Source organism: Apis laboriosa, unplaced genomic scaffold, assembly GCF_014066325.1.
Source record: "Apis laboriosa isolate Shangri-la unplaced genomic scaffold, ASM1406632v1 scaffold5_cov152, whole genome shotgun sequence".
In the NCBI taxonomy this organism is placed as follows: Eukaryota; Metazoa; Arthropoda; class Insecta; order Hymenoptera; family Apidae; genus Apis; species Apis laboriosa.
In genome coordinates, this window is record NW_025223857.1 from 2,704,794 (window position 1) to 2,727,988 (window position 23,195).

At 25.9% G+C, this 23,195-nt stretch overlaps 6 protein-coding genes across 8 annotated transcripts; 5 read left to right on the plus strand and 1 right to left on the minus strand.

The window, feature by feature from the left end:
- Window positions 1-780: 780 nt before the first annotated feature.
- LOC122717850 (short-chain dehydrogenase/reductase family 16C member 6-like) lies at window positions 781-8,956 on the plus strand (the record flags this gene model as incomplete). The annotated part of the gene is given in 10 exon segments (XM_043942298.1): window positions 781-810; window positions 813-886; window positions 1,183-1,337; window positions 1,407-1,913; window positions 6,033-6,157; window positions 6,676-6,786; window positions 7,718-7,879; window positions 7,974-8,056; window positions 8,137-8,253; window positions 8,401-8,956. Coding segments are annotated over 10 exon segments (1,545 nt in total), but the record flags the coding sequence as incomplete, so codon positions are not given.
- Window positions 8,957-10,096: 1,140 nt separating this feature from the next.
- Window positions 10,097-14,617, plus strand: LOC122717848 (integrin beta-nu-like). Of its 2 annotated transcripts, XM_043942294.1 has the most exons (12): window positions 10,097-11,149; window positions 11,266-11,507; window positions 11,714-11,999; window positions 12,078-12,242; window positions 12,355-12,813; window positions 12,902-13,067; window positions 13,151-13,317; window positions 13,386-13,558; window positions 13,660-13,859; window positions 13,938-14,050; window positions 14,111-14,199; window positions 14,278-14,617. In XM_043942294.1, the coding sequence occupies exons 1-12, from the start codon at window positions 10,988-10,990 to the stop codon at window positions 14,417-14,419; spliced, it is 2,364 nt and encodes a 787-aa protein (XP_043798229.1). In that variant the 5' UTR covers window positions 10,097-10,987; the 3' UTR covers window positions 14,420-14,617. The 2 variants fall into 2 exon arrangements, with proteins under 2 accessions (XP_043798229.1, XP_043798230.1); XM_043942295.1 differs by lacking the exon at window positions 10,097-11,149 and having other exon boundaries at window positions 11,369-11,507; window positions 11,728-11,999.
- Window positions 14,440-15,249, minus strand: LOC122717851 (phosphatidylinositol 4-phosphate 5-kinase 2-like). Its single transcript, XM_043942299.1, has 4 exons — window positions 15,048-15,249; window positions 14,901-14,988; window positions 14,648-14,834; window positions 14,440-14,538 (listed from the first exon to the last, which is right to left on the minus strand). Exons 1-4 carry the CDS (start codon window positions 15,205-15,207, stop codon window positions 14,440-14,442), a joined length of 534 nt encoding a protein of 177 aa, XP_043798234.1. The 5' UTR covers window positions 15,208-15,249.
- Window positions 15,250-15,477: 228 nt separating this feature from the next.
- Window positions 15,478-18,439, plus strand: LOC122717849 (dihydrolipoyllysine-residue acetyltransferase component of pyruvate dehydrogenase complex, mitochondrial). The gene is made up of 6 exons (XM_043942297.1): window positions 15,478-15,912; window positions 16,304-16,458; window positions 16,552-16,967; window positions 17,110-17,504; window positions 17,594-17,893; window positions 17,964-18,439. Exons 1-6 carry the CDS (start codon window positions 15,791-15,793, stop codon window positions 18,091-18,093), a joined length of 1,518 nt encoding a protein of 505 aa, XP_043798232.1. The 5' UTR covers window positions 15,478-15,790; the 3' UTR covers window positions 18,094-18,439.
- Window positions 18,440-18,906: 467 nt separating this feature from the next.
- LOC122718092 (U5 small nuclear ribonucleoprotein 40 kDa protein) lies at window positions 18,907-20,500 on the plus strand. The gene is made up of 6 exons (XM_043942783.1): window positions 18,907-19,125; window positions 19,195-19,324; window positions 19,434-19,747; window positions 19,851-20,123; window positions 20,190-20,355; window positions 20,442-20,500. Exons 1-6 carry the CDS (start codon window positions 19,012-19,014, stop codon window positions 20,498-20,500), a joined length of 1,056 nt encoding a protein of 351 aa, XP_043798718.1. The 5' UTR covers window positions 18,907-19,011.
- A 482-nt stretch (window positions 20,501-20,982) lies between these two features.
- On the plus strand, window positions 20,983-22,985 carry LOC122718263 (serine/threonine-protein kinase RIO3-like). 2 transcript variants are annotated; one of them, XM_043943142.1, is made up of 6 exons: window positions 20,983-21,126; window positions 21,473-21,600; window positions 21,658-21,839; window positions 21,906-22,006; window positions 22,093-22,374; window positions 22,827-22,985. In XM_043943142.1, the coding sequence occupies exons 2-5, from the start codon at window positions 21,506-21,508 to the stop codon at window positions 22,357-22,359; spliced, it is 645 nt and encodes a 214-aa protein (XP_043799077.1). In that variant the 5' UTR covers window positions 20,983-21,126; window positions 21,473-21,505; the 3' UTR covers window positions 22,360-22,374; window positions 22,827-22,985. The 2 variants fall into 2 exon arrangements, with proteins under 2 accessions (XP_043799077.1, XP_043799076.1); XM_043943141.1 differs by lacking the exon at window positions 22,827-22,985 and adding an exon at window positions 22,444-22,585.
- The last annotated feature ends 210 nt before the right edge of the window (window positions 22,986-23,195 follow it).

Below are 23,195 nucleotides of genomic sequence, written 5' to 3' on the forward strand. Positions count from 1 at the left end.
TAGTAGTATTTAAATAATAAATTTAATAATAAAACAATATTTTATAAACATTATATTGTTTAATTAATTGAAATTGATTAATAATTTATTTTATATTCCTCATCATAAATATCTGAATTCTACATTTTAATTTATAATTATTTATATTGGCTAATTTGTTATTTTGTTATTTTCATTTTGAAAAAATAATTTTTTTACAATTTCTAAAATCTGTGCACGTTTTTCAGATGAAAAATTATTAAAATTCGAAAGAAGTTTCAAAATTTAAAATTTGCAAGGAAATAAATATCGATAAGATGTTAAACTCTTTTATTTTCGATATCATTAGCACTGAAGTGCGTGAACATAATCAGACTACTTTGATTTAACGAATCACGGTATCCCCTTTATTTCATCAATAACATAATTTATTATAAGATAGAAAACTTTGATATAAATTTTTACTCGATCAAAAACAAAAAACGATTTCTATTTATTTTCATTCTCTTCTTTTCTCTTCATTTCATAATTCATTTCATAATTAATAAATGATTTCTGCAATAAAATTTCTACTTTTAAAAACTATCTTTAAATTTGAATGTGATCTTGTAAACGACCTTCAATTTAATAATTTTTAGACATATTTTACAATAAAAATATCCATACATCATTGACATTCTTGGAACATTGTTGGAAATGTTTAAGCAAAACCTCCAGCTAATATCAAATGATTTTCTATTAAAATCAACAATAAAAGATTCTCTAATAATAGAAATATGATACGAATAACAATGAATATATTTGTTTAATGAATTGATATATAAATATATATATTACGAAGTTCTCTAAACATGAATACTGTAAGATCGATAGTTATACAATGGCTTCACAGAAAATATTTACAAAGGTATTTCATTTTATGTTATTATCATATTTACTCATGAAATTAACTTTTGCTGTTTTCTAAATAAGATTTATATTGCTGGTTATGTTGAATATTCCTTATGTCAATAATTCTATTGAAAATTTTACAGATGATATTTATTTTTAATAATTCTATTACATTTGATTTACTCTTTCATAGATTTGTATTTACAATAAGGATAAGATTGAAAAATGAAATGAAAAATTTTATTTTATTCTTTAATTTTAAAGATTTTTTTAAATGAAATATTATAATTATAATTTTTGATTAATATTTAGAATTCAGGTTCATAATACTTTATATCTTTCGGTAATTCCATGGAAGCAACAGCTAAGATTTTATGCAGATTATCCAATCCATGTAAAAGTACAATTTCCTGCATTATCATCTACTATGGAAACAGGTACCATTGTCAGTTGGCTCAAAAAGGAAGGTAATATGAATATTTATTGTGCCCTCTATATAATTCCATTAATAATTCTCAATATTATAAATTCTTTAGGTGATAAATTAAATAAAGGTGATTTACTTGCTAAAATTAAAACTGGTGAAGCAATAATAATCTTTGAAACACCAGAAGAAGGGTACTTAGCAAAGATTCTAATACCTGCAGGAACAAAAAATGTTTGTACTGGCAAATTAATTTGTATAATCGTGTCAGATGAAGATAGTATTGCTGCCTTCAAAGATTTTAAAGATTCTCTATCTCCAACTGTTTCTGTTCCAAGATTAATTGCCTCTACCCCAACATTACCTTCTGTCCAAAAACCACTGCCCATAGTGTCATTCTTCATCGCTGCCGGGGCTTTCGTCATTTTTCTTTTTTGGTCTGTGATCTTTAGCATCAAAAATATATTCAAATCCTTGATTCCATTGAAATACAAAATGAAAAGTATCACCGGGGAAATCATTCTGGTGACTGGTGGTGCTGGTGGTATAGGAAGGCTTATCAGCCTCATGTTGGCCAATCTTGGTGCTATCGTTGTCATTTGGGATATTAATAAGACTGGTAAGCATCTCTTCTATCTCAAAGTGAACAAACTTTGATCAAAAGATCAAAAACTTGGTTGAAATTTTTTGATTAAATCTCTAAAATTAGATTATTAAAATTATGCAATTATGCAAAGTCGAAATCAGAATGAAACAAATTAATTAATTAAAGATGATTTTCAGAGGTTTTTTATAGGTGGAAGTTCAAAAATTGAATTGTAACAAGATAACTTTTAAAAGTAGGCAATCAAAATCTCTATTCATGGACTTGATGATATTATATCATCAAAGATAAATGATGACATAAAACTCTTTAAATGAGCTAATACTTATAAGATACTGTTTTCAAATAGATATCACCAGTGTATGATTATAATTTAACGTCATAATTATATATAATTCAACTTCTTCTTGAACGTTGATTTTGCAATGCTAACATTCCATGATTTTATCTACGATAACATATTTTCCAGAAATTTCAACTATAATCATAATTTTCATTTTCCAGGTTGGCGTTTTATTATTTATTAAATGCAAAATTATTATTCAGATTAAATATATTCATAAATTTAATTAAACGTCCTTGTGCAAATAATAAAAAAATATACATAATTCAATTTCTCGACTTAAATATCTAAGATTTATTTAGAATAGATATATGAAATAAATTTTATTTCGTTTTTTCATAATTCAGCATACTATACAAGAGTACAGCACATTTAATATCGAGAATGATGGAAAAATGATTAGGCGAAACTTTATTATGTATTCAAAATATTCGATTAACGTTCAGATTATTCACAAAATGCTCGTATCTTGATTGAGAAAGACATTAGAATAAGAAAAACGTTTCATCAATGTCACAAATGATTATAATCTTCCGAATTCCACGTTTCTTGATGAACATTCTTATTTCAAGGTCGTTTAAATCGTGCTCAGACTTTGAATACGAATTCATCGAATCGAGCACGTTGCTTAATTTCGAAAATGACACATCGCGCTTTTTCATCTCGAATATCATTTAGAATATAAAAATCTGGTAAGAATCCAATATTATCCTTTGTATTTATTTCATCTGATTATGAAAAATTTATTCATCGTATAATTATATTACACGTCTTCTTTCTGTTTCATATTTCGTTTATACTTTTTTATACTTTTTAACAAAAATTTGTTCGTAATAATTCTCTTCATATTTGTTCTGTGTTAGAATCGCTAGTCATTACATTATATTATTTGCAAATTGATTAATTATGAAACTAATTTTCTATTAATCGTGATCTAGGTTAACTATAGAGATTAATTATTAGAGAATTATTCGTTAATTGTTATAAACATATTTATATAACAATTGGAAATATCATATAGGAAATTGAATTGAAATGAATTTAACGAGATTAAAATTGATGATATTTATTATGAAATATTGTCATTTGTGTAGCGTTTATATATCACGATACAATAATACAATCCAATTTCATTCGAAAATCCACTTTCCATTTTTTCAAACAGTTTTAAATTATGTATTCAGAAAAGTTGAAAGAAATTAGATGGAATATTGATTCATTACAAAATTTTCGCGGAGCTAAACACTTTTTTCTATTTTCGATCATTCGCGAACATAAATCAATATAATAATTCTAATTCGTATAAAAATTTTTATCTGTCGATTTAAATTTCTTGTGCAAATTTTTTTCCATACTTCGTGTTGTAATCATATCTTTATTATTTATATAATTATCTATCGTTCATTCTTGCATCAATTTAATGACATATTTTTAAAAATACCAGATTATATATGCAATTCCTTCTATCTAATGACCGGAAAAAATTAAATGTTCCATAATATTGGAAAAAAGATATTGAAATATTTTACAAAAAAAATAATAATGACAGTTATATAATTATAAATGTTTTCATTTGAAAAGCAAATTAAAGAGCAAAGCATACGAACAGATAGATTCAACTATATTTATATGAAATAACAGTATCGATCTTAAATAATCAAATAATTAAATAATCGTGTTAACGAAGCAACGAAACTGAAAAAAAAATAAATAAATAAATCGACTTTCTATCTTTCAAATTGGTTCGTAAATAAGACTTATCATAAATCAATGATTCTTATAATTCGTAAAAGCAAAAACAATGCAGTAAAAAAACAAAATATATAATTTATTATTGATTGTAAAATATTACAGATACTTGTATCTACATATTTCAGAAAAATACACGAGTTCGATGCAGATATTGCGAATCAACAACGAATAGAAGAAAGAAAGAAGTTTAATGTGAAATATCGTAATGAAAATGGATGAAAGAAAAAAAAAAGAAAGAAAGAAAAAGGTCATAAAGATAATATCAAAGATTCACGGGCAGAGGAAGCTCGTATAATGAATTTTAAATCTTGTTAATCAAAAACTCGTTCTCGTGGACAGCATATCGAACCGATTTAAAAATAATCATATGCGTAGTTATTTGCAAACGGGACACGTGTCGCTGAAAGCGAAGCACCGCATTACAAAAACTAGTCCTATCCTCCACTTATTGAATCTTATATATATATATATAAAATATCCATTTCGATGATGGAAAAATGGGAAGGATTGAGAAACGATAAATAAATAAATAATTAGTCATCTCGTTATCTGTATAAATAGAATTGTTATTAACAAGTTTCTTTATATCTTGAAATATTTAAACATCGTACGTGCTTAATAACCTCAACAAGTTTTCAAGTTGAATGATAGAGAATGAAAGAAACATCATGAATCTTACTGTAGATCCTATTCATTAAGAAAGTATCAAGAGTTTAGAAAAAAAGATAATATCACACAATTCTCAAGGGCATTCCTGTAAAGATCAAATATGAACTGATTTTCGATTAGATTAAAATAGAATTTCACGCAATCGTGATTATGGTTGAGGTTATAATTCACAATAATTATTAAGCAATACTGTACAATTTAAAATGTTATTTTATTATACTTGTTCAGACATTCATTGATTTTAACATAAGAGATGTAAATGGATTTGAATAGGATAGAATTCGAATCAATTAGTAATTTTATAAGTGTTTAGATTAGATAAATAATAATATGGTAATAATATGAATATATATAATAATATATAATGAATAATATGGTAATTTTTAAGATAATTATTAATAATAATTCTACTAAATATGACATCACGACGGGATTATTATTAATCGTTGAATATTATCGAGAATATAGAAATAATCACAAATATTATTATTATTGTAGAATATTTTCAGTATTACAATTACATTTCACATTCCACGTAAACACGTCTTTCCATGCGATATAACTTTCTACGTGGAAAAATCTCTTTTTTCGAATAGATAAACAATTGTAAAGATATTAAAATTATTGAAACGCGTATAGAAATTACATTAATTATATGGATATCTTGTTTCAATTGTTCACAAAGTTCATTAAAGTTAATTCCACGAAACGATAAGTTTTATTGCGATTAATAATACGGTAATATGAATGTACATGTCGAGAATTATCATGACTAATTTAATGTTGAATTATTTTTAGATTTCACGTAAGAAAACGATTCACATAAAATATTAACGGATAATAAATGTATTTTTCTTAACCGAACTGTAGGCCTTGTATTAGTCGTATTTTGCCACATATATATTGGCGACATATATTCCTGTAATAATCGTAGATCATTTTTAATTCCATAAATTTCGCAATACGCAGCATGCAGGCATTCAATTTATTTGTATGAAATTTTCCATTGCATAACAAGTTCATGAGAAAGATTAATATATGATAAATGAAATTTGAATTTTGAAACTTTTTATAATGATACAAAGATTCAAATTTTATATCCTATCTAATTTGAAACATCAAGATCGTACAATTTCGAAACTATGTAATAAATGATATTGAGTAATTTTTGATGTAAGCATTTTTTTCTTTTTTTAAATTAAAATTTTAATCACTCGTGAAGAAGAAAAATATTTACAGAAATAATATAATGATGCTTCAAATGAGATTATTTTAATTTTGATAATTTATATCCTACGATATGAGAACATAAAATCTTTGAAATTTATCGCTGACCATGTAATTTATTGACGAGTTTCTTTTTATTTCAGGTATGGAAGAGACTGTCAGATTGGCGAAGACCGCGGGTGGTATTTGTTACGGTTACGTTTGCGATTTATGCGACAAGGAAGATATTTACAAAAAAGCGGAATTAGTTAAAAAAGAAGTTGGGAAGGTGAGGATTGCGTCATTGATGAAATAATCGAAGAACGTGAAGTGATTCAAATTGAAAGTATTTCAAAGATGCTTTTCTAGAATTCTTCAATCAATGCCAAATATTCGTGTATTTCGTCACAACAAATATGCCATTATATTAATTTCGCCTCTAGCTCAATAATCAATTAGCAAAGGTGCATACGAAAACCAGCAGCTTTCAGAATCTCTTGTCGATTGCTTAAGATCTTGCAAATATTATATTGACGTGTAAATGTAAATAGAATTGGATGAAGAAGTCGCACTAACTAAAACAAAGTATTTTTGAATTCGATCGCTTTGACTGTATATAAATCATCAGTTTTTAACCTTAAATAGACGACATATTATGAAATCTTGTATCGAAACATGAAATTCTAGAATCATATATATTCATTCCAATTTTCGTTTCTTTTGTCTAAACATTCTCAATTACGATACTTTTAATTTAATCCTTACCAATAGCAAGCGAGTGAAATATTCTATGTTTGAATATTGCAGGTGACTATTTTAATAAATAACGCCGGTGTGGGGCACGGATTCAAATTCTTAGATGCGACGGACGAACTTCTTAAACGAACAATGGACGTGAACGTGATGAGTCACTTCTGGGTATATCTTTATCTCATACCCATTACCTTTAATAGTTATCGTTCTTCAGCAATTTATTTCGATAACGAAAAACAAGAATCAAAGAATCGTTTCCTTGATTTTACAAAATAAACAATACACGGAGGAAATTTCAATATTTTTATCAATAGAACTAGGAATTTTTCGAATAGAACAGTTGGAACAACTTCTCTTAACAAATTCCACATTAGATTCATCAGTTCAAACTCAGAAACGATTCTGCCTTTCGCGGTGTAAGTTCCAAGTGAGAGGCATTCTTATTGGTAGATTTGTGCGACACGTGACATTCTCGCCAAACCTAATTTAATATTAAATTCTTCTGTATGAAATTATTACTCGAATACATGAAAAAGTAATTATTATTTAGTAGCTATTACAGTTTTCGAATATAATATTTAAAAATATTTCTTCTAGTCGAAACTTCAATAGTCGTTCAATAATGTTGCTCGTCGAAATATCTTATTTCTATATAAATAAGATTATTTCTTGTGAATCATTGTGAATCATTGAGACATTGGTTAATTAAAAATTGGATAATTAAAATTCTTAGACATCATTAATGAAATTTGAATAAATAGATGAAGATGGATTCAGAACACGAGTATAAATTGTGATTTGTGCTATTATTATATTTATTTATCTTAATTACATATATAGATTAGGAAAATATAGTACTATATTGTAAAAATAGCTCAATATTTTAATACTTTTAGATTATTATATATTTAGATTTATAGAGATTATATAGATTTTAAGAGGAGTCAAAAAATATATTGAAATATATTATATTATTATATGATGTGTAAATTGCTGAAAGTGATATATATATTTTTGTATAATATTTTGAGTTTCAAGATTTAATCATTGAAAGATATTTGAATGTATTTATTTAATTTAATATTTCTTTCTCAAGACGACGAAAGCGTTCTTACCTTCGATGCTGGAAGATAACAAAGGTCATATTGTAAGTATCGCAAGTTTAGCTGGATTTGTAGGAGTACCGCATTTTGTGGATTATTGCACCTCGAAATTCGCTATAATCGGATTCGAAGAAGCTCTACATATGGAGTTAATTGTAAATTTACTTTACTTTTATTTATCTCAAATAACATTTGCTTACTGAATAAATACGTTTCATAAAAAAAAAAAAAAAATTATTTTCTATACAGGGTGATGGATATGATATCAATATGACCGTGATATGTCCGTTTTTCATTCAAAGTACTGGCATGTACAGTGAAGTTCGTCCTAAGTATAACTTGATTCTTATTATATCTACATAAATGGAAATGTAAAATTGGTGATCTGTATATGTCCTCTTCGTTTCTTCAGATTTTTACCGAGGCTTTTGCCGAATAAAGTGGCGGATCGAATAGTAACTGCTTTGAGATGCAATGAAAAACTCGTTATAATTCCTGGTTACATACGCTTTCTCCTTGCTGCAAAATGGTAAACAAAACTGCATCGGTAAAAGTATTATTATTCTAATGATTATAAAAAAAAAAGATGAAAATTTCTTATAAAACATTCTTCATACTTCAAAAACTGTAATTCTAACGTGATGTAATTTACTTTTTTTTTTTTCTTTTATTCTAGGTTTTTGCCATGGCCTAGCGTAGTTATGTTTATACAAAATTTATTGAATAACACACCAAATACATCAAACATTACTAAAAAAGAAAAAATTACTCCAGGAATGGTAACCAAAGATCCAGACATCTCAGCTATTCATCAACAATTAACCAAACGTATCTCCAGTTCAAAAAGAAAACTTTAATCATTTTATAATCGACAACTTCGCAATCCAACTATTTTTGATTAGCTTTTTCCCAATCTGAATAAATAACGTGCAGCTGTATGCGAGAGTTATGAAGAGAATATTTAATGTATGTTATATATAGTAATAATATGTTACTATAATATTACTATAATATTGAGACTGAAGTTTTAAAGTTTAGAGTTTGTTATACAAGATAAATCTTAAGAAACGAAGGTAGATATTTTTAGAATTAATATTGGAATGTCAATAGTGATAGAAGTTAAGTAAAATATGAGTTTGTAATCAAAATCTTATTATTTATTATTTATTTATAAGTACTATATTGTATCTTCTGAAAAAAAATATTTTGCTAATTAATCATTAATCGAGACAAAATTTGATTAGTTTGTAAGAAAGATTGTAGTAGGAATCTTGCAAAATGTCAATGAAAATTCGTATATTTTAATATTATTGATTACCATTTTTACTTTAACGTTTTGTACAATGTTATTTTATATTTTATATTACAATGTATGAAGTTTATATAGTTACAAGTTTTAATATTTAATACAAATGTTAAATAATGTAGTTGCAATTTTTATTTATTCTTAGAAAAAAGTAAACAATATATACATATATATTTGTAAGAAAATGAACAAATATATTTATCAAATGGATTTAATAAATTTTACAAATATTTACAAAATAATTTACATGTGAAACAGAAAAAATAAAGTTTATGTAATTTTTAAATTTGACGCATTTAAACTATATGTTGTTGTAAAAATTTCTTTATCAACAATTTTATCATGTAAACATTATCATTTCGAAATAGTACCATGTGTTTGATATACAAATGATTATTACATTTTATATTATTCAATATTATTCATAAATATCAAATTTCAAAGTAATTTTAAAAAACATAATATACGTGTTGGTAATTTTGAATATGCCAATAATTCAAAACATTTAATTAATTAATTGAATACTAATAGAGAGACAATAAAAGATAAAATTTAAAATTGTCTCCATAAATTTATCATAATAAATAATTTGTACATAATAATATTATACATTTATGTTTAGTAATTTTTTTGTAATTAAACTTTATTATCTATAAAAATTTCTTTTTAAAATATAAATAAATATCTTAATAAAAATAATAATGAATTAGAAAAATCAAGTATACTATTTAGAAAATAAATTTCACAATTATATGAGCAATTGATTTCATGGGAGAAATTCTACACTGTGATTTTTTTTATTTTTTTTCTTTAGTGTATCAAGAAAATACTGTGATAAATAGAATCAAATGTGATTCAGATATATATTACACAAAATATCAAATTATCAATCATTTATTTAAATGCCAAAAAATATTTCCTAAATAATATATATGTAGTTTATTATAGATTTTATCTTTTCAATTTTTTATTAATTAAAATTTACCAATTTTATTCTTTATACTTGGTATGAATATATTAAATGTGTATAAAGAGTAATGGAATAAATAATTAAATGGATAAAATTTCGAAATCGCTTTAAACTTCATATAAAAACGTGTTTTCTTTACTTCGATTTCAATGCGATAATATTGAAAAATAAAAAAGTGATAAATAAAAATTGAACAAAAAAAAACAAGTCACGTAAGCTATTGACGCGATAATTTATAAATATAATTTCCAATTATAATTTTCCTTTTAGATTGAACAAGAAATGTATGTATTATTCATATACAACTATATTTCTCGTAACTATGTCATCAAACAAGATGAATCGTGATTACACAATTTCTAACTAACTATTTTCTCGAACACCCTATACATAGCACATATCGATATTGTCTATCAAACATATGTACATATCACAGTAGACAATGTTACAATTTACAACTAGAATCGTATATCCACGATGAAACAATAACGATCTCGATGCCAGTTTTACGCGATGCATCTAGTTGAAACGCGTCAACAAATAATTCGTTAAAAGTGATATACAATAAACGAAATTTATTAAATTGTGAAAAAAAAGAAAAGAAGAAGAAATTAACAAGATCAATGATAGATCGTTAGATACTATACTACTGATTGTACTATTTCGTACTTGTTATGTTTAACGTTGACAATCTAATCGGATTCACGAAGATAAAATCAAACTTTTACTGCGAAACGATATCAGATCAACATAACCGTTTTACCTTCTTTTTTTTTTTTTCTATCCGGCGTATATCGTTATCATAGTGCAGATAAGTCACATTGAGATTCTAGTCGATTAAGTCGTATCACTTTCGTATTCGTCATCTGTTGGAAGAATTAAAAATATATGCCGGCGAGCATGAACCTTTGAGATTTTTCTCGAGAAGAAGAAACGTAAATAAACTTCCGTGTTTTTTCCGTATCGTAATTATATTTTTTATCGAAAATGAGAAATCTGTTGGAATCGTTGTTGTTCCTGATTTTCCTTTGTCGCGAGTGGAGAGAGATCGAGAACGTGAAAACGAAGATACTAAGATTGTGCATATCTCAAAACACATGCGAGAATTGTCTGCAGGCCAGTTCCTCTTGTGCTTGGTGCAGCGATTGGGTAAATTAATTTATGATTCATTGGTCGATGAAATTATTGAAATTCAGAAAAAAATGAAAGAAATGAAAGAAGCTTCCTCTTTAGTTTCGACTTTTCTCTTTTAAACACGCTTGCAGTTTTACTCGAACTCAACGATTGGAAAACCACGATGCAACGTACCAGAGAGATTGAAGGAATTCGGTTGTTCGCCAGAAAAAATCCGTACAACTCCACTCGAATCGATGACTTTACTCGAGGACTCGGATTTTCAAGACATGGAAGCTGACCGTACACCGATACAGTTACGCCCCCAAAGAGTAAACATTAGAATTCCGCCATATTCCAAGATGACGATCCCAATTCGTTATCGACTGGCCAAGTACGTTTCTTTAATACCGACTTATTATTAAATTTCAAAATAATTTAATTCGAAGTCGTGAATCAAATGAACAAAAACAAGAGAGTATTAATTAATTAAATTTAATTAATTAAATTTAAAATAATGTTCGTACGAAAATGTTGTTAAAATATATCATAATGGAATATCGAGCAGTCTATTATCTAATAATTTTAAAAATGATTTAGAAATTATCCACTAGACTTGTATTATCTTATGGACTTGACGTGGTCTATGAAAGATGACAAAGAGACTCTGGTCAGTTTGGGAGGAGATATGAGTCGAAGAATTGGCAAATTTACCAATAAATATCGTCTAGGTTTTGGTAGCTATGCCGATAAACCTGTGATGCCATACATTCTTCCAGGACATGAGAAAAATCCTTGCGTGGGCGAGCACGCTATTTGCTCTCCCATTTATTCGTATTGGCATCATTTAAGGTTAACCGACGACATTCAACAATTCATCACCAAAGTATCAAAGATATCTGTCTCATTTAGTTGGAAAGAGAAATTAGGAATCAGAATGGATTAAATATCTGATAAATTTCAGGTAAATAACAGCTTGGTGACAGGAAACGCAGATAATTTGGAAGGAGCATTAGATGGAATCGTACAAACGATCGTTTGCACTAAAGAAGTTGGTTGGGAACATCAGGCACGAAAAATTATTCTAGTTGTTACGGATGGACATTTACATTTCGCTGGTGATGGAAAGGTAAGTATATAAAATATGATAATTGATAATAAATAAAAGAAAAAAAAATATCAATGATATTTCAAATGCAAATATACATATACATATATATATATATAATATCGCTAATCAGCTAGGCGGTATTGTAAAACGCCAGGATTTCGAGTGTCATCTCGACGAACATCAACAGTACTTTTTAGCTTCAAAATTCGATTATGCCTCATTGGCAGAATTGTCAAGGTTGTTACAAGAGCACAAAATCAATTTGATATTCGCTGTGACGAGAGATTTGCTCGATGAATACGAAGAGACTGTCAAGTTGTTGAGGGAAAAGGCGAGGGTGGCAATCTTGACAAGTAACAGCTCGAACATTTTGGATATCATTGAGAGCTCATATCACCAAATTACATCCAAAGTGATTTTAAAAGATAATTCATCGAACCCATTGAAAATGAAATATTTTTCAAATTGCGGCAAGGGAAATGTTTCGGAATGGAACATTGCCGAATGCGATGATATAGAGAATGGGAAGGTGTACGATTTCCAGGTTGTTCTGTCTTTCGATGAATGTCCAAAAGATGAGAATCTATGGGTACATAAAAAAAAAAAATTATAAATAATTAATACAAAATTCGAATCGTTTATATTAATTGCACGATTATATTACAACTTTTTATCAGAAACAAACAGTTATAATCGAGGATACATTAGCTTCTGAAGCATCAAAAATAATAATTGACATTGAACTTTTTTGCGGTTGCAATTATTGTAAAAATACTGAAAATTCTTATTGCCAACATGGAACGAACGAATGCGGCTTATGCGAATGTGACATTGGTTGGTCCGGTAAGAAATCTTGATTTATTTTTTTTTTTTTTTTCAGTGAAAGTTTCTTTTAACACCTTTTAACATCTGGATGGAATCTGTAGGCGAAATATGCGATTGCGACGAGACTTCACCGGTGAATAATATACAACAATGCATTGAACGTGATTCGACCAAAATATGTCATGAGAGGGGGGAATGCGTTTGTGGAAAATGCTTCTGCGATGAAGGATATAAAGGAAAATTTTGCGAATGTTCTGTATGCGATAAGGTGAAGCAGGATTTCGTTAAATGCCCAAATTTTATATTGTATCATTGTTTTTGATCTTCTCTTTGTAGATAGATGGAATCGAATGCTCGAATAAGGGCACTTGCCAGTGTGGTATTTGCCAATGCATAGACGGTTGGAAAGGAAACGCTTGTCAATGTCCATCAACTGACGATCCTTGTATCGCGCCGGGAAGTCAAGAAGTTTGCTTCGGTAACGGATACTGCGATTGCGGAGAATGTCGGTTCGTATGTAAAATCGATATATTTTTGTAAAAAAAATTTTTTTTTTTCCCCATTGAAAAATTTCTTTCGTCCCATACGTTAAAAGATGTTTAATGTTTAGATGCAATGCCACCGCTACAGATACATTCAAATATCGGGGTACTTACTGCGAATCATCGATAAGCAGCGGTGGCAGTGGCCTCTGCGTTCTTTACGATGCATGCGTAAATGCCACGGTTGAAAATCCAGATAAAGCAGATGAATTTTGTCGGATGAATAACATCACTTATAATATTGAAAGAGTAAAATCTGTCGATAAAGGTGAATTAAATGAAAGATCATCGTATTAGATAATACGTTAAATAATATAAATTTGTTATCAGCTAACATTTATTTAAGGAAATGAACATTATTGTTTCGTGAAATCGGTGAAGGAAAAAACGACTTGTTCTATAAGTTACATATATGAATTTAAAAAAAATAACATAGTTATTTTGAAAATTGAAAATAAGGTATGTATTTATATTTGTAAATATTATTGTATGTTATAATTTTTTTTTTAAATCTATTAGCTATGCAATACTTCGAATACAGCAGTCATTGGATCCGTAATTACTATCGCAACATTATGTTTCGGATTTATTTTGCTACTAATTTGGAAGTAAGAATTACATGATAAAAATTAATTGAATTATAATTTATTGAAAATGGAAATTTATTTATTATTTAATGAATACAGATGTTGGATTTCTATAAAAGACAAAAAAGAATATGAGAAGTTTAAAATAGAGCAAGAAAAATATACTAGATTGTATCAAAATCCTTTGTTTAAACCTGCCACGAGTTATTATCAAGTTCCATCAAGATTGAAAGAAAACTAAAAGAGTAAACACATTCTCGATTAATTTGATTCATTTTGATCTAAAGAATTACTGGAATAAGTGGCACTTTGATCAGATATGTCAGTCCAAAAATGATTTCCAGCGAAAAACGTAATGGACTGCAACATATGAATTTTTTTAATTTAAATATGAATTATTAATATTTTTTTTATTTTTTATCATTAAATATCGATATGCTTGATTTAATAATCAACAAATTTTTTTTACATCTGGTGATAAGTCTTTGACTATCCATGCGAATCCAAGAGGTTCTCTGTAAATAATATTCATAGATGGTATGTTATCATGCCATATGGCTTTAATGGAGGATTTATCGGGAAATATGTACGTTCCTAGACCATTCATTATTCCATTTGAATCAATTTTACCTTGATATTGAGCATCGTTGTTATATCTTAAATAACAAATTTTATATCATTTTAATTATTTTTATAGATAATCATAAAATAAATTTTATTACTTAATATGAATATCAGCATTAGCAAATGTATCATTATCCCAGTCACCGTGATAAACATCAAAATTATCAGTAATATATGTTCCTCTACCTAAATAAAAAATTCGATTAATAACATTTAAATAATAAATAATGTTTTGCAAACATTACCTTGTTTAATTAATTGAAATCGATCGTAATTTACTTTATATTCTCCATCATAAATATCTCCGTTCCAAAATGTGAATTTTCCAACTTTACGTTCTGTATTTTGATTTATAATTTCAGAATTATTTATATTTATTAATTTATAATTACTTTGTTTTTTCATTTCAATTTTTTTACAACTTAATTTCCAAATTCCTTATATTCTTATATTTTCTTAAATAAAAAAAAAATTATTAAATTTGAAAATTTGATAAAAAGAAATAAATGTTGATAAAACATTAAGTTCCTTTATTTGCAGTTGATATTAGCGCTGAATTAAACCGTAAATCAGACTATTTTGATTTAACGAATCACAGTATCTCTTTTATTTCATCAATGACATGGTTGGTTATAAGCCAGAAAACCTTGACATAAATTTTCATTTAGTCACCAACAAAAAACGATCTTGTATCTCAATTTATTTTTTTATTTTTTTCTTTTCTTCCATTTTATAATTCGAAATAAATGATTTCCCGCTTTTGAAAACTACCTTTAAATTTAAAATCACGTAACCTTGTAAACGACCTCTAATTTGGTATTGGTATCGCTAGTTTCTAGTCGTGTTTTACAATAACCCATACATCATTGTCACGCTTCGAACACATTCCTCGTTCAGAGTGTTCAAGCAAAAGTTCAAATTAATATCAAATTTCTTACGACTTTTTACTAACACTGGTACAATAAAGGATTCTCCAATCATTCAAGATATGATACGAACGACAACGGGTGTACGTAATGAATTGGCACGTACAATATTACGAAGTTCTGTACGGACGAATATCGTAAGATCTGTAGTCATACGATGTCTTCACAGAAAATATCTACAAAGGTATTTCATTTTTTTGTTATTATCATATTTGCTCATCTATTTAGATTTTGCCATTAAATTTTTTAAATAAGATTTACATTCCTAATTATGATTAAGGTTATCTTAATGAATATTTCTTATATCATTCTATTGAAAGTTTCCCAATATGATATTTCCACCTGTTATTGACGAACATAATTAAAATTATATATGTAAAGTTTTTACAAAAATTTTATTTTTAATTTAATTTTTAATTTTAAAAATAATTTTACATTTGATTTAATTGTTTTTTTTTCATTTAAAATATATTATAAATTGTTATTTACATTAAAGATAAAATTGAAAAATAAATTTTATTCTATTCTTTAATTTCAAACATTTTTAGAATAAATTACTGCTTTTTGGTATTTAGAATTCAAGTTCATAATACTTTACATCTTTCGATAACTCCATGGAAGCAACAGTTAAGATTTTATGCAGATTATCCAATCCATGTAAAAGTACAACTTCCTGCATTATCACCTACTATGGAAACAGGTACCATTGTCAGTTGGCTCAAAAAGGAAGGTAATATGAATAATTTATATATATTATAATATGTATAAAACTGTTAATAATTCTTAATAAAAATATTTTATATTTATAATTTTATAACTTTAGGGGATAAATTGAATGAAGGTGATTTACTTGCTGAAATTGAAACGGATAAAGCAACAATGGGCTTTGAAACACCAGAAGAAGGGTACTTAGCAAAGATTCTAATACCTGCAGGAACAAAAAATATTCCTATTGGAAAATTAGTTTGCATAATTGTCGCAGATGAAGGTAGTATTGCTGCCTTCAAAGATTTTAAAGATGATGTTGCACCACCACCAGTTTCACCAACACCAACACCAACACCAACACCACCTACTCCTGCCCCACCATCAATTGCTCCTACACCAACTGCTCCACCAATTGCTCCTCCATCTATTGTACCATCACCTACAGTACCTTCTGTTCCACTACCAGAAACTAGAATATTGATTAGTCCATGGGCTAAAAAACTTGCAACTGAGAAGGGTCTCAGTTTGGAGGTAATTTTATATAAAAAGTATATATATATATATATATATATAATAATAGATTCATAGATTTTATTAAATTTTATTATTATTATATTATATATATATTTTTTATTTAATTTAAAAATTTAAAATAAATGAATTTTTTTTGTAGGGTATAAAAGGTACAGGATTATATGGAAGCATAACATCTAAAGATTTAGAAGGTGCACCACTTTTAAGTGCAGTTCAACCTGCAGTAGCACCTGCAGTAGCACCTACAGTAGCACCTGCAGTTCCACCTGCAGAAGGAGTTGATATTCCTGTGTCCAATATTCGCGCAATAATTGCAAAACGTTTACTAGAAAGTAAACAAACAATTCCACATTATTATTTGACAGTAGATATAAAAATGGATGCTGCTCTTGAAATGCGAGAGCGATTTAATAAGATATTGGAAAAAGAGAAAGTAAAACTTAGTGTAAATGATATTATCATCAAGGGAATGGCAATGGCTTGCAAAAAGGTACCTGAAGGTAATAGTTCATGGCTGGGAGAAGTTATTAGACAGTGAGTAATAAGCAGTTATTATTACTAACTATTATTATAACAGAAATTATAATTATATGGTCTCAATTTAATATTTTCTATGTTTTTAGATATAATAGTGTTGATGTAAGTGTAGCAGTAAGTACAGATACAGGTTTAATTACACCAATAGTTTTTGGAGCAGATACAAAAGGTATAGTTCAAATAAGTAAAGATGTAAAAGTATTAGCAACGAAAGCAAGAGAAGGAAAATTACAACCACAAGAATTCCAAGGAGGAACTATTACTGTGTCGAATTTAGGAATGTTTGGCATTAAAAGCTTTTCTGCTATTATAAATCCTCCTCAATCAATCATTCTAGCTGTAGGTTCAACTGAAACAAGATTAATACCTGCCAAAAATGAGAAAGGGTAAAATTTTTTTTCTAATTTCTTTTTATTTAATCTCTTTTATTTTATTTCTTACTAATTTATTTTTTAGATATACAAGTTCTCAATTTATGTCTGTAACTGCCAGTTGCGATCATCGTACTGTAGATGGTGCCGTAGGCGCACAATGGTTATCAGTCTTTAAGAATTTTATGGAAAATCCAACATCTATGTTATTGTAGTAAATTCAACCATTAAAATATTCAATTGGGTAGTTAGTAAAGATGCAAATCATATGAAAAATATTTTATAAAAGGAAGGCAAAGACGAATATTCTATATATCTGTGTATAGATATTACGTCATATATTTGGAAATCATCAATTTTTGATAAATTTGAATTTTCAAGGACATTTTTCTTTTTTTTATATAAAAGTATCATTGAGATTATAATTCAACTATCGAAGTGATATTTTAATAATATTAATAGAATTTTTTTAGTCCGTTCTAGAAAATTTAAATTTATATTATATGTGGTTTTTAATTGAATATGAAGTAAAAGACTGCCAATAATTTAATTAATTACAAAAAAATATTTTGTAATCAATTTAATAAAAATTGCATTACTTTATTATTCATATAAAAAACCACATTTTCTTCTCAGCAATAGTAATGACTATATGTAAATATGTATTTATGAAATTTATATATATATATACATATATAATGATAATATATATATTATATTATATATATATTTTTTTTTATATATATATATATTGATTATCATATATTTCGATATTATATTTCGATAATTTAATTTTAACTAAGAGAAGTTTAAGAAAAATATATGAAAATATTTATAGTAAAAATGTATATCATATTTAATAAATTTTAATTTATAAATTCAATATTATTTTTATTTTTAAATTTATATTCATATATGTATGGACACGTAAAATAATATTAAATGAAATTATATAACGAAAGACATTGATTATATGATCTGTGTTATTGATGAAGATTTAAGAAAGGAAATGCAATATTCGATTATAATGATCAGAGTGCCATCTAGCAAGTTTACATTTCTATCTGTGATACATATATATAAATGTGTTTATAAAATATCGTAAATACAATTGAAAATTAAAATTATTCATTATGCCAATTTTAGATAAACGTAAAGGAGATGATATTTTAGCATTAGTTCCTGCTTCAAAAAGGACTAAAAATGAAGTGGTTTTTAGTAGTAGAGAAAAAGCGGTTGTACAAAATGTAAGTTAAAATAACCTTACATTTATGAATTCTAATCAATTTTTTTAATAAAATTATATTGCTTTGCAGGGTCCACCTAGAACATCTTCTTTGTTTGCACCTATTATGCTTCTTGAAGGACATCAAGGAGATATATTTTCTCTTGAATTTCATCCAGAGGGTCAATATCTTGCCTCAACTGGCTTTGATAGACAAATTTGTATGTTATCAATAATTTAAGTTTCAAATATATTTTAAAATAATAGTTTCAAATAATATTTCTATATAATAATTCTATAGTAAATGTGAAAATAATATTATATTTACAGTTATTTGGAATGTATATGGAGAGTGTGAAAATATTTCTGTAATGACTGGACATAGTGGAGCAATTATGGAATTACATTTTAGTCCTGATGGCAATCATTTATATACTGCTAGTACAGATATGACATTGGGTTTATGGGATATAGCTGTTGGAACTAGAATAAAAAAGCTTAAAGGTCATACCTCTTTTGTGAATTCTGTATCTGGAGCAAGGAGAGGTCTTACACAACTTTGTTCAGGAAGTGATGATAGCACAATACGTGTTTGGGATCCCAGAAAAAGAGGACAATGTTATACTTTAAATAACACATATCAAGTAAACAATACATAAAAATATTTCCAAATTATATTTATATATTTTTAAATTCTTAACTAGATTTTAATTATATTTTTTATTTTTATTTTTATTTTTCATTTAGCTCACTGCTGTAACATTTAATGATACAGCAGAACAAGTAATAAGTGGTGGAATAGATAATGATATAAAAGTATGGGATTTAAGAAAAAATTCAATTCTTTATAAATTAAAAGGGCATTCTGATACAATAACTGGATTAAGTCTTAGTCCAGATGGTTCTTATATATTATCTAATGCTATGGATAATACATTGAGAATTTGGGATGTAAGACCATTTGCTCCTTATGAACGTTGTGTAAAAATTCTTTCTGGACATCAGCATAACTTTGAAAAGGTATTTTTAATTTTAATTATATGTATTATTGAGATTTTATGATTCTATTTATTTAAATAATTTTAGAATCTTCTGAGATGTGCATGGTCATTAGATGGTAGTAAAGTATCAGCTGGATCATCAGATAGATTTCATTATATTTGGGATACTACAAGTCGTAGGATATTATACAAACTGCCTGGTCATAATGGCTCTGTTAATGATATTGATTTCCATCCAAAAGAACCAATTGGTAATATAAAGTTATGATTTTGATAATTGATATGTTATATTATATATAGTAAGCTAATTGCAAATATGTTTTTTTTTTGTTTTCAGTTTGTTCTGGTTCCAGTGATAAACAAATATATTTAGGTGAAATAGAAACTACACAATAAATAAATTAAAATTATTTTTTATGATTTTTGTATTTAAAAAACATGTATAAAATAAAATATATCATATCAGTAATATTAAAATTAAAAAGATTGATCATTTTATATTTCATTCTTACTTTATTATTAATTAGATATAATAAGATTAGATAATTTAATAAAATATTAAAAATAATAGTTTTTATTAATTCATTTGATAAATAAAATATTTTAAAATTAAAAAGATTGATCATTTTATATTTCATTCCTAGTTTATTATTAATTAGATATAATAAGATTAGATAATTTAATAAAATATTAAAAATAATAGTTTTTATTAATTCATTTGATAAATAAAATATTTTAAAAATGAAAAAAAAAAATATTTTTTTATTTTTTAATTAAACAAAATCTATATATAATATAGATTATATTTAATCTATAATTATATAATATATAATAATTTCGATAAATTTGTTAAATTTTCTACTGTATTTTTAGTTTATTTTGAAACGTTTATCGATCATTCTATTATTTGATTCAACTTCACGTGATAGATATATATAGTTTAATATACGTACTGACATTTCTAATTCTTTATTCGTTTATCTTTTACAGTCTTCCAAATTTTTATTTATTTTAGTTTTAAGGTATATATTCTAATTTTAATTTTCTTTTATGAAAATCATTTTAAATTTTATATTAAAATTATTTGAAAATTGTTTGATAATGTTACTTAAATCATTCAGATGAAGTGTAAAATATTGAAAAAGATCTTCCACACAATAATTATATATTACATATAACATATCATAACAAATAAAACAATCGATAAATTTATTCAATATTAAAATTTCATATTTTTTTTATATCATTTTAATTATTTATTTTAAATGAATTTAACCTTTCTTTTAGATTGAATTTTAAATTTAAGATAAACTTTATTTATATTTTCATATTATATTAATAAAAATATACTTGTATTCGTTTTTCTAGATTTGTAATTTATTATTCATACACATCTAAGAAATGTCAACTCCATGGGCAAAAATTCAACCAGTAGAAGGACCTATTAATTTGTTAGAGATAACTTCAGAACAACTAGCAAAAAGTTTGCAAGAAAAGTAAGTGTTCTAATGTTTCCTGATTTTCATTGAATACAAGTATATTTTTCATAATAGAGAATTAAAAAAGTATCAAAATGAGACAGAAAATGATGTAAACATTCAAGACTGTACAATATATGAAACCAATGATACAGATAGCGATGAAGTAATTGCACATATGTTACAAGATCAATTTAACAAAGAATATGATTTAATGTTAAAACGCACAGAGGAAAAATTCAATCGTGATTCTAAAGGTATATTTAATTTATATAGATTTTTAATATTATATTTTCAGTGTTTTGATTTCTTTTATTTTACAGTTAATATATCATATACAAATTATCGAACTTCTCTTTGTGATGATCAAGATGATAAAGATACAGATATTGAAGATACAACTAAAGATTTTGATAGATTTGTGGTAAATATTTTTTGATACAATAAAAAAAAAGTTTTATATAAAATTTTCTTTGTAAATTTTGTGTTTACATATTTAATGGCTTATAGAGTATAGAGAAAGAATATGCTTCTATACCACGTTGTGGATATAGAAAAATGGGTGGTGAGGGATCTCAAATTGTTACAAAACATGATATGTTGATGTCTTCAAGGATAAATGCCTGCAGAGTGTTACAATTCCCACCAGGAATTCATACAGGAGACACAGGAGGATTTGATGTTAAATTAAACAATAAAGTATTTAACAGTTTAAGGGCTCATAGTCATGCTCAGTGTTCTAAACAAAAAGCAAAAGCACGACCACATACAAAATAAATAAATAAAATATTTGTAAGTATAAATATATTGTAGTAATACATTTATAAATTTAAATCTACAACACTATTTATTATTGTACAGGCTTTTTCTTCTACGTATAAACACAAATTGCTTTCTATTAAAAAAATTTGGTCTTAGATATATTAAAATATTATTTTCGATATTACATTATCAAATGTTATAATATTGTCAATATTATTCTATATTATAATATAAAAGTACAAAAAACAAAATAAATAAATCTCACCAATTGCTATTTTTACTTTCATATTTTTAAATTGTATTATTTTTATTTGAAATGAAATACTATGTGAAATAAATAGTGTAACTTTCATTATTATTTTATATCATTATTATTAAATTTATTTTAATCATATAAAAAAGTACAAAAATTTGATTTAATATAAACTATTATACTTTTCAATTTAAGTTTTATTATTATTTTGTATTCTTATTTTATTCAGGTTAATTCTTATTATATTCTCTAAGACTAGATTGGGATAACATCACAATATCTACACAATATCTACAGTAACCAAAAAGAATATAATTAATGAATATAATTTAAAAAGATGTAAATATTTTTCTTTTTAAATAAAATAAAATATTTGGTGAATCACAAATTTGTTTGTATCAAGATATATTATTGATAATTCACAAATTCAAAGACATAATAGTTTTTTTTCATTCTTTAAATCAAATATCAAATTATTTTATCATAAAAAAATTGTTTTGTATTGTTTATAAGTGAAATGATACTTATAAAAAAAATTATTTAATATATCTTTTTGAAAAATTAATTTTCTTATAATATATTAATTTTCTATAAATAA

Excerpts from the sequence above, each read along its gene's own strand:
- LOC122717848 (XM_043942294.1), top strand. The coding sequence starts at position 10,988 with ATGAGAAATCTGTTGGAATCGTTGTTGTTCCTGATTTTCCTTTGTCGC. Across the intron at positions 13,318-13,385 it reads AATGTTCTGTATGCGATAAG|ATAGATGGAATCGAATGCTC; the intron begins GTGAAGCAGGAT and ends TTCTCTTTGTAG. Across the intron at positions 13,559-13,659 it reads TGCGATTGCGGAGAATGTCG|ATGCAATGCCACCGCTACAG; the intron begins GTTCGTATGTAA and ends TTTAATGTTTAG.
- LOC122717851 (XM_043942299.1), bottom strand. The coding sequence starts at position 15,207 with ATGAAAAAACAAAGTAATTATAAATTAATAAATATAAATAATTCTGAA. Across the intron at positions 14,835-14,900 it reads AATGCTGATATTCATATTAA|ATATAACAACGATGCTCAAT; the intron begins GTAATAAAATTT and ends TTGTTATTTAAG. Across the intron at positions 14,539-14,647 it reads TCAAAGACTTATCACCAGAT|TCCATTACGTTTTTCGCTGG; the intron begins GTAAAAAAAATT and ends CATATGTTGCAG.
- LOC122717849 (XM_043942297.1), top strand. The coding sequence starts at position 15,791 with ATGATACGAACGACAACGGGTGTACGTAATGAATTGGCACGTACAATA. Across the intron at positions 15,913-16,303 it reads CACAGAAAATATCTACAAAG|AATTCAAGTTCATAATACTT; the intron begins GTATTTCATTTT and ends TTTGGTATTTAG. Across the intron at positions 17,505-17,593 it reads CTGGGAGAAGTTATTAGACA|ATATAATAGTGTTGATGTAA; the intron begins GTGAGTAATAAG and ends CTATGTTTTTAG.
- LOC122718092 (XM_043942783.1), top strand. The coding sequence starts at position 19,012 with ATGCCAATTTTAGATAAACGTAAAGGAGATGATATTTTAGCATTAGTT. Across the intron at positions 19,325-19,433 it reads TGGCTTTGATAGACAAATTT|TTATTTGGAATGTATATGGA; the intron begins GTATGTTATCAA and ends TTATATTTACAG. Across the intron at positions 20,356-20,441 it reads CCATCCAAAAGAACCAATTG|TTTGTTCTGGTTCCAGTGAT; the intron begins GTAATATAAAGT and ends TTTTGTTTTCAG.
- LOC122718263 (XM_043943142.1), top strand. The coding sequence starts at position 21,506 with ATGTCAACTCCATGGGCAAAAATTCAACCAGTAGAAGGACCTATTAAT. Across the intron at positions 21,601-21,657 it reads GCAAAAAGTTTGCAAGAAAA|AGAATTAAAAAAGTATCAAA; the intron begins GTAAGTGTTCTA and ends TTTTCATAATAG. Across the intron at positions 21,840-21,905 it reads ATTCAATCGTGATTCTAAAG|TTAATATATCATATACAAAT; the intron begins GTATATTTAATT and ends TTTATTTTACAG.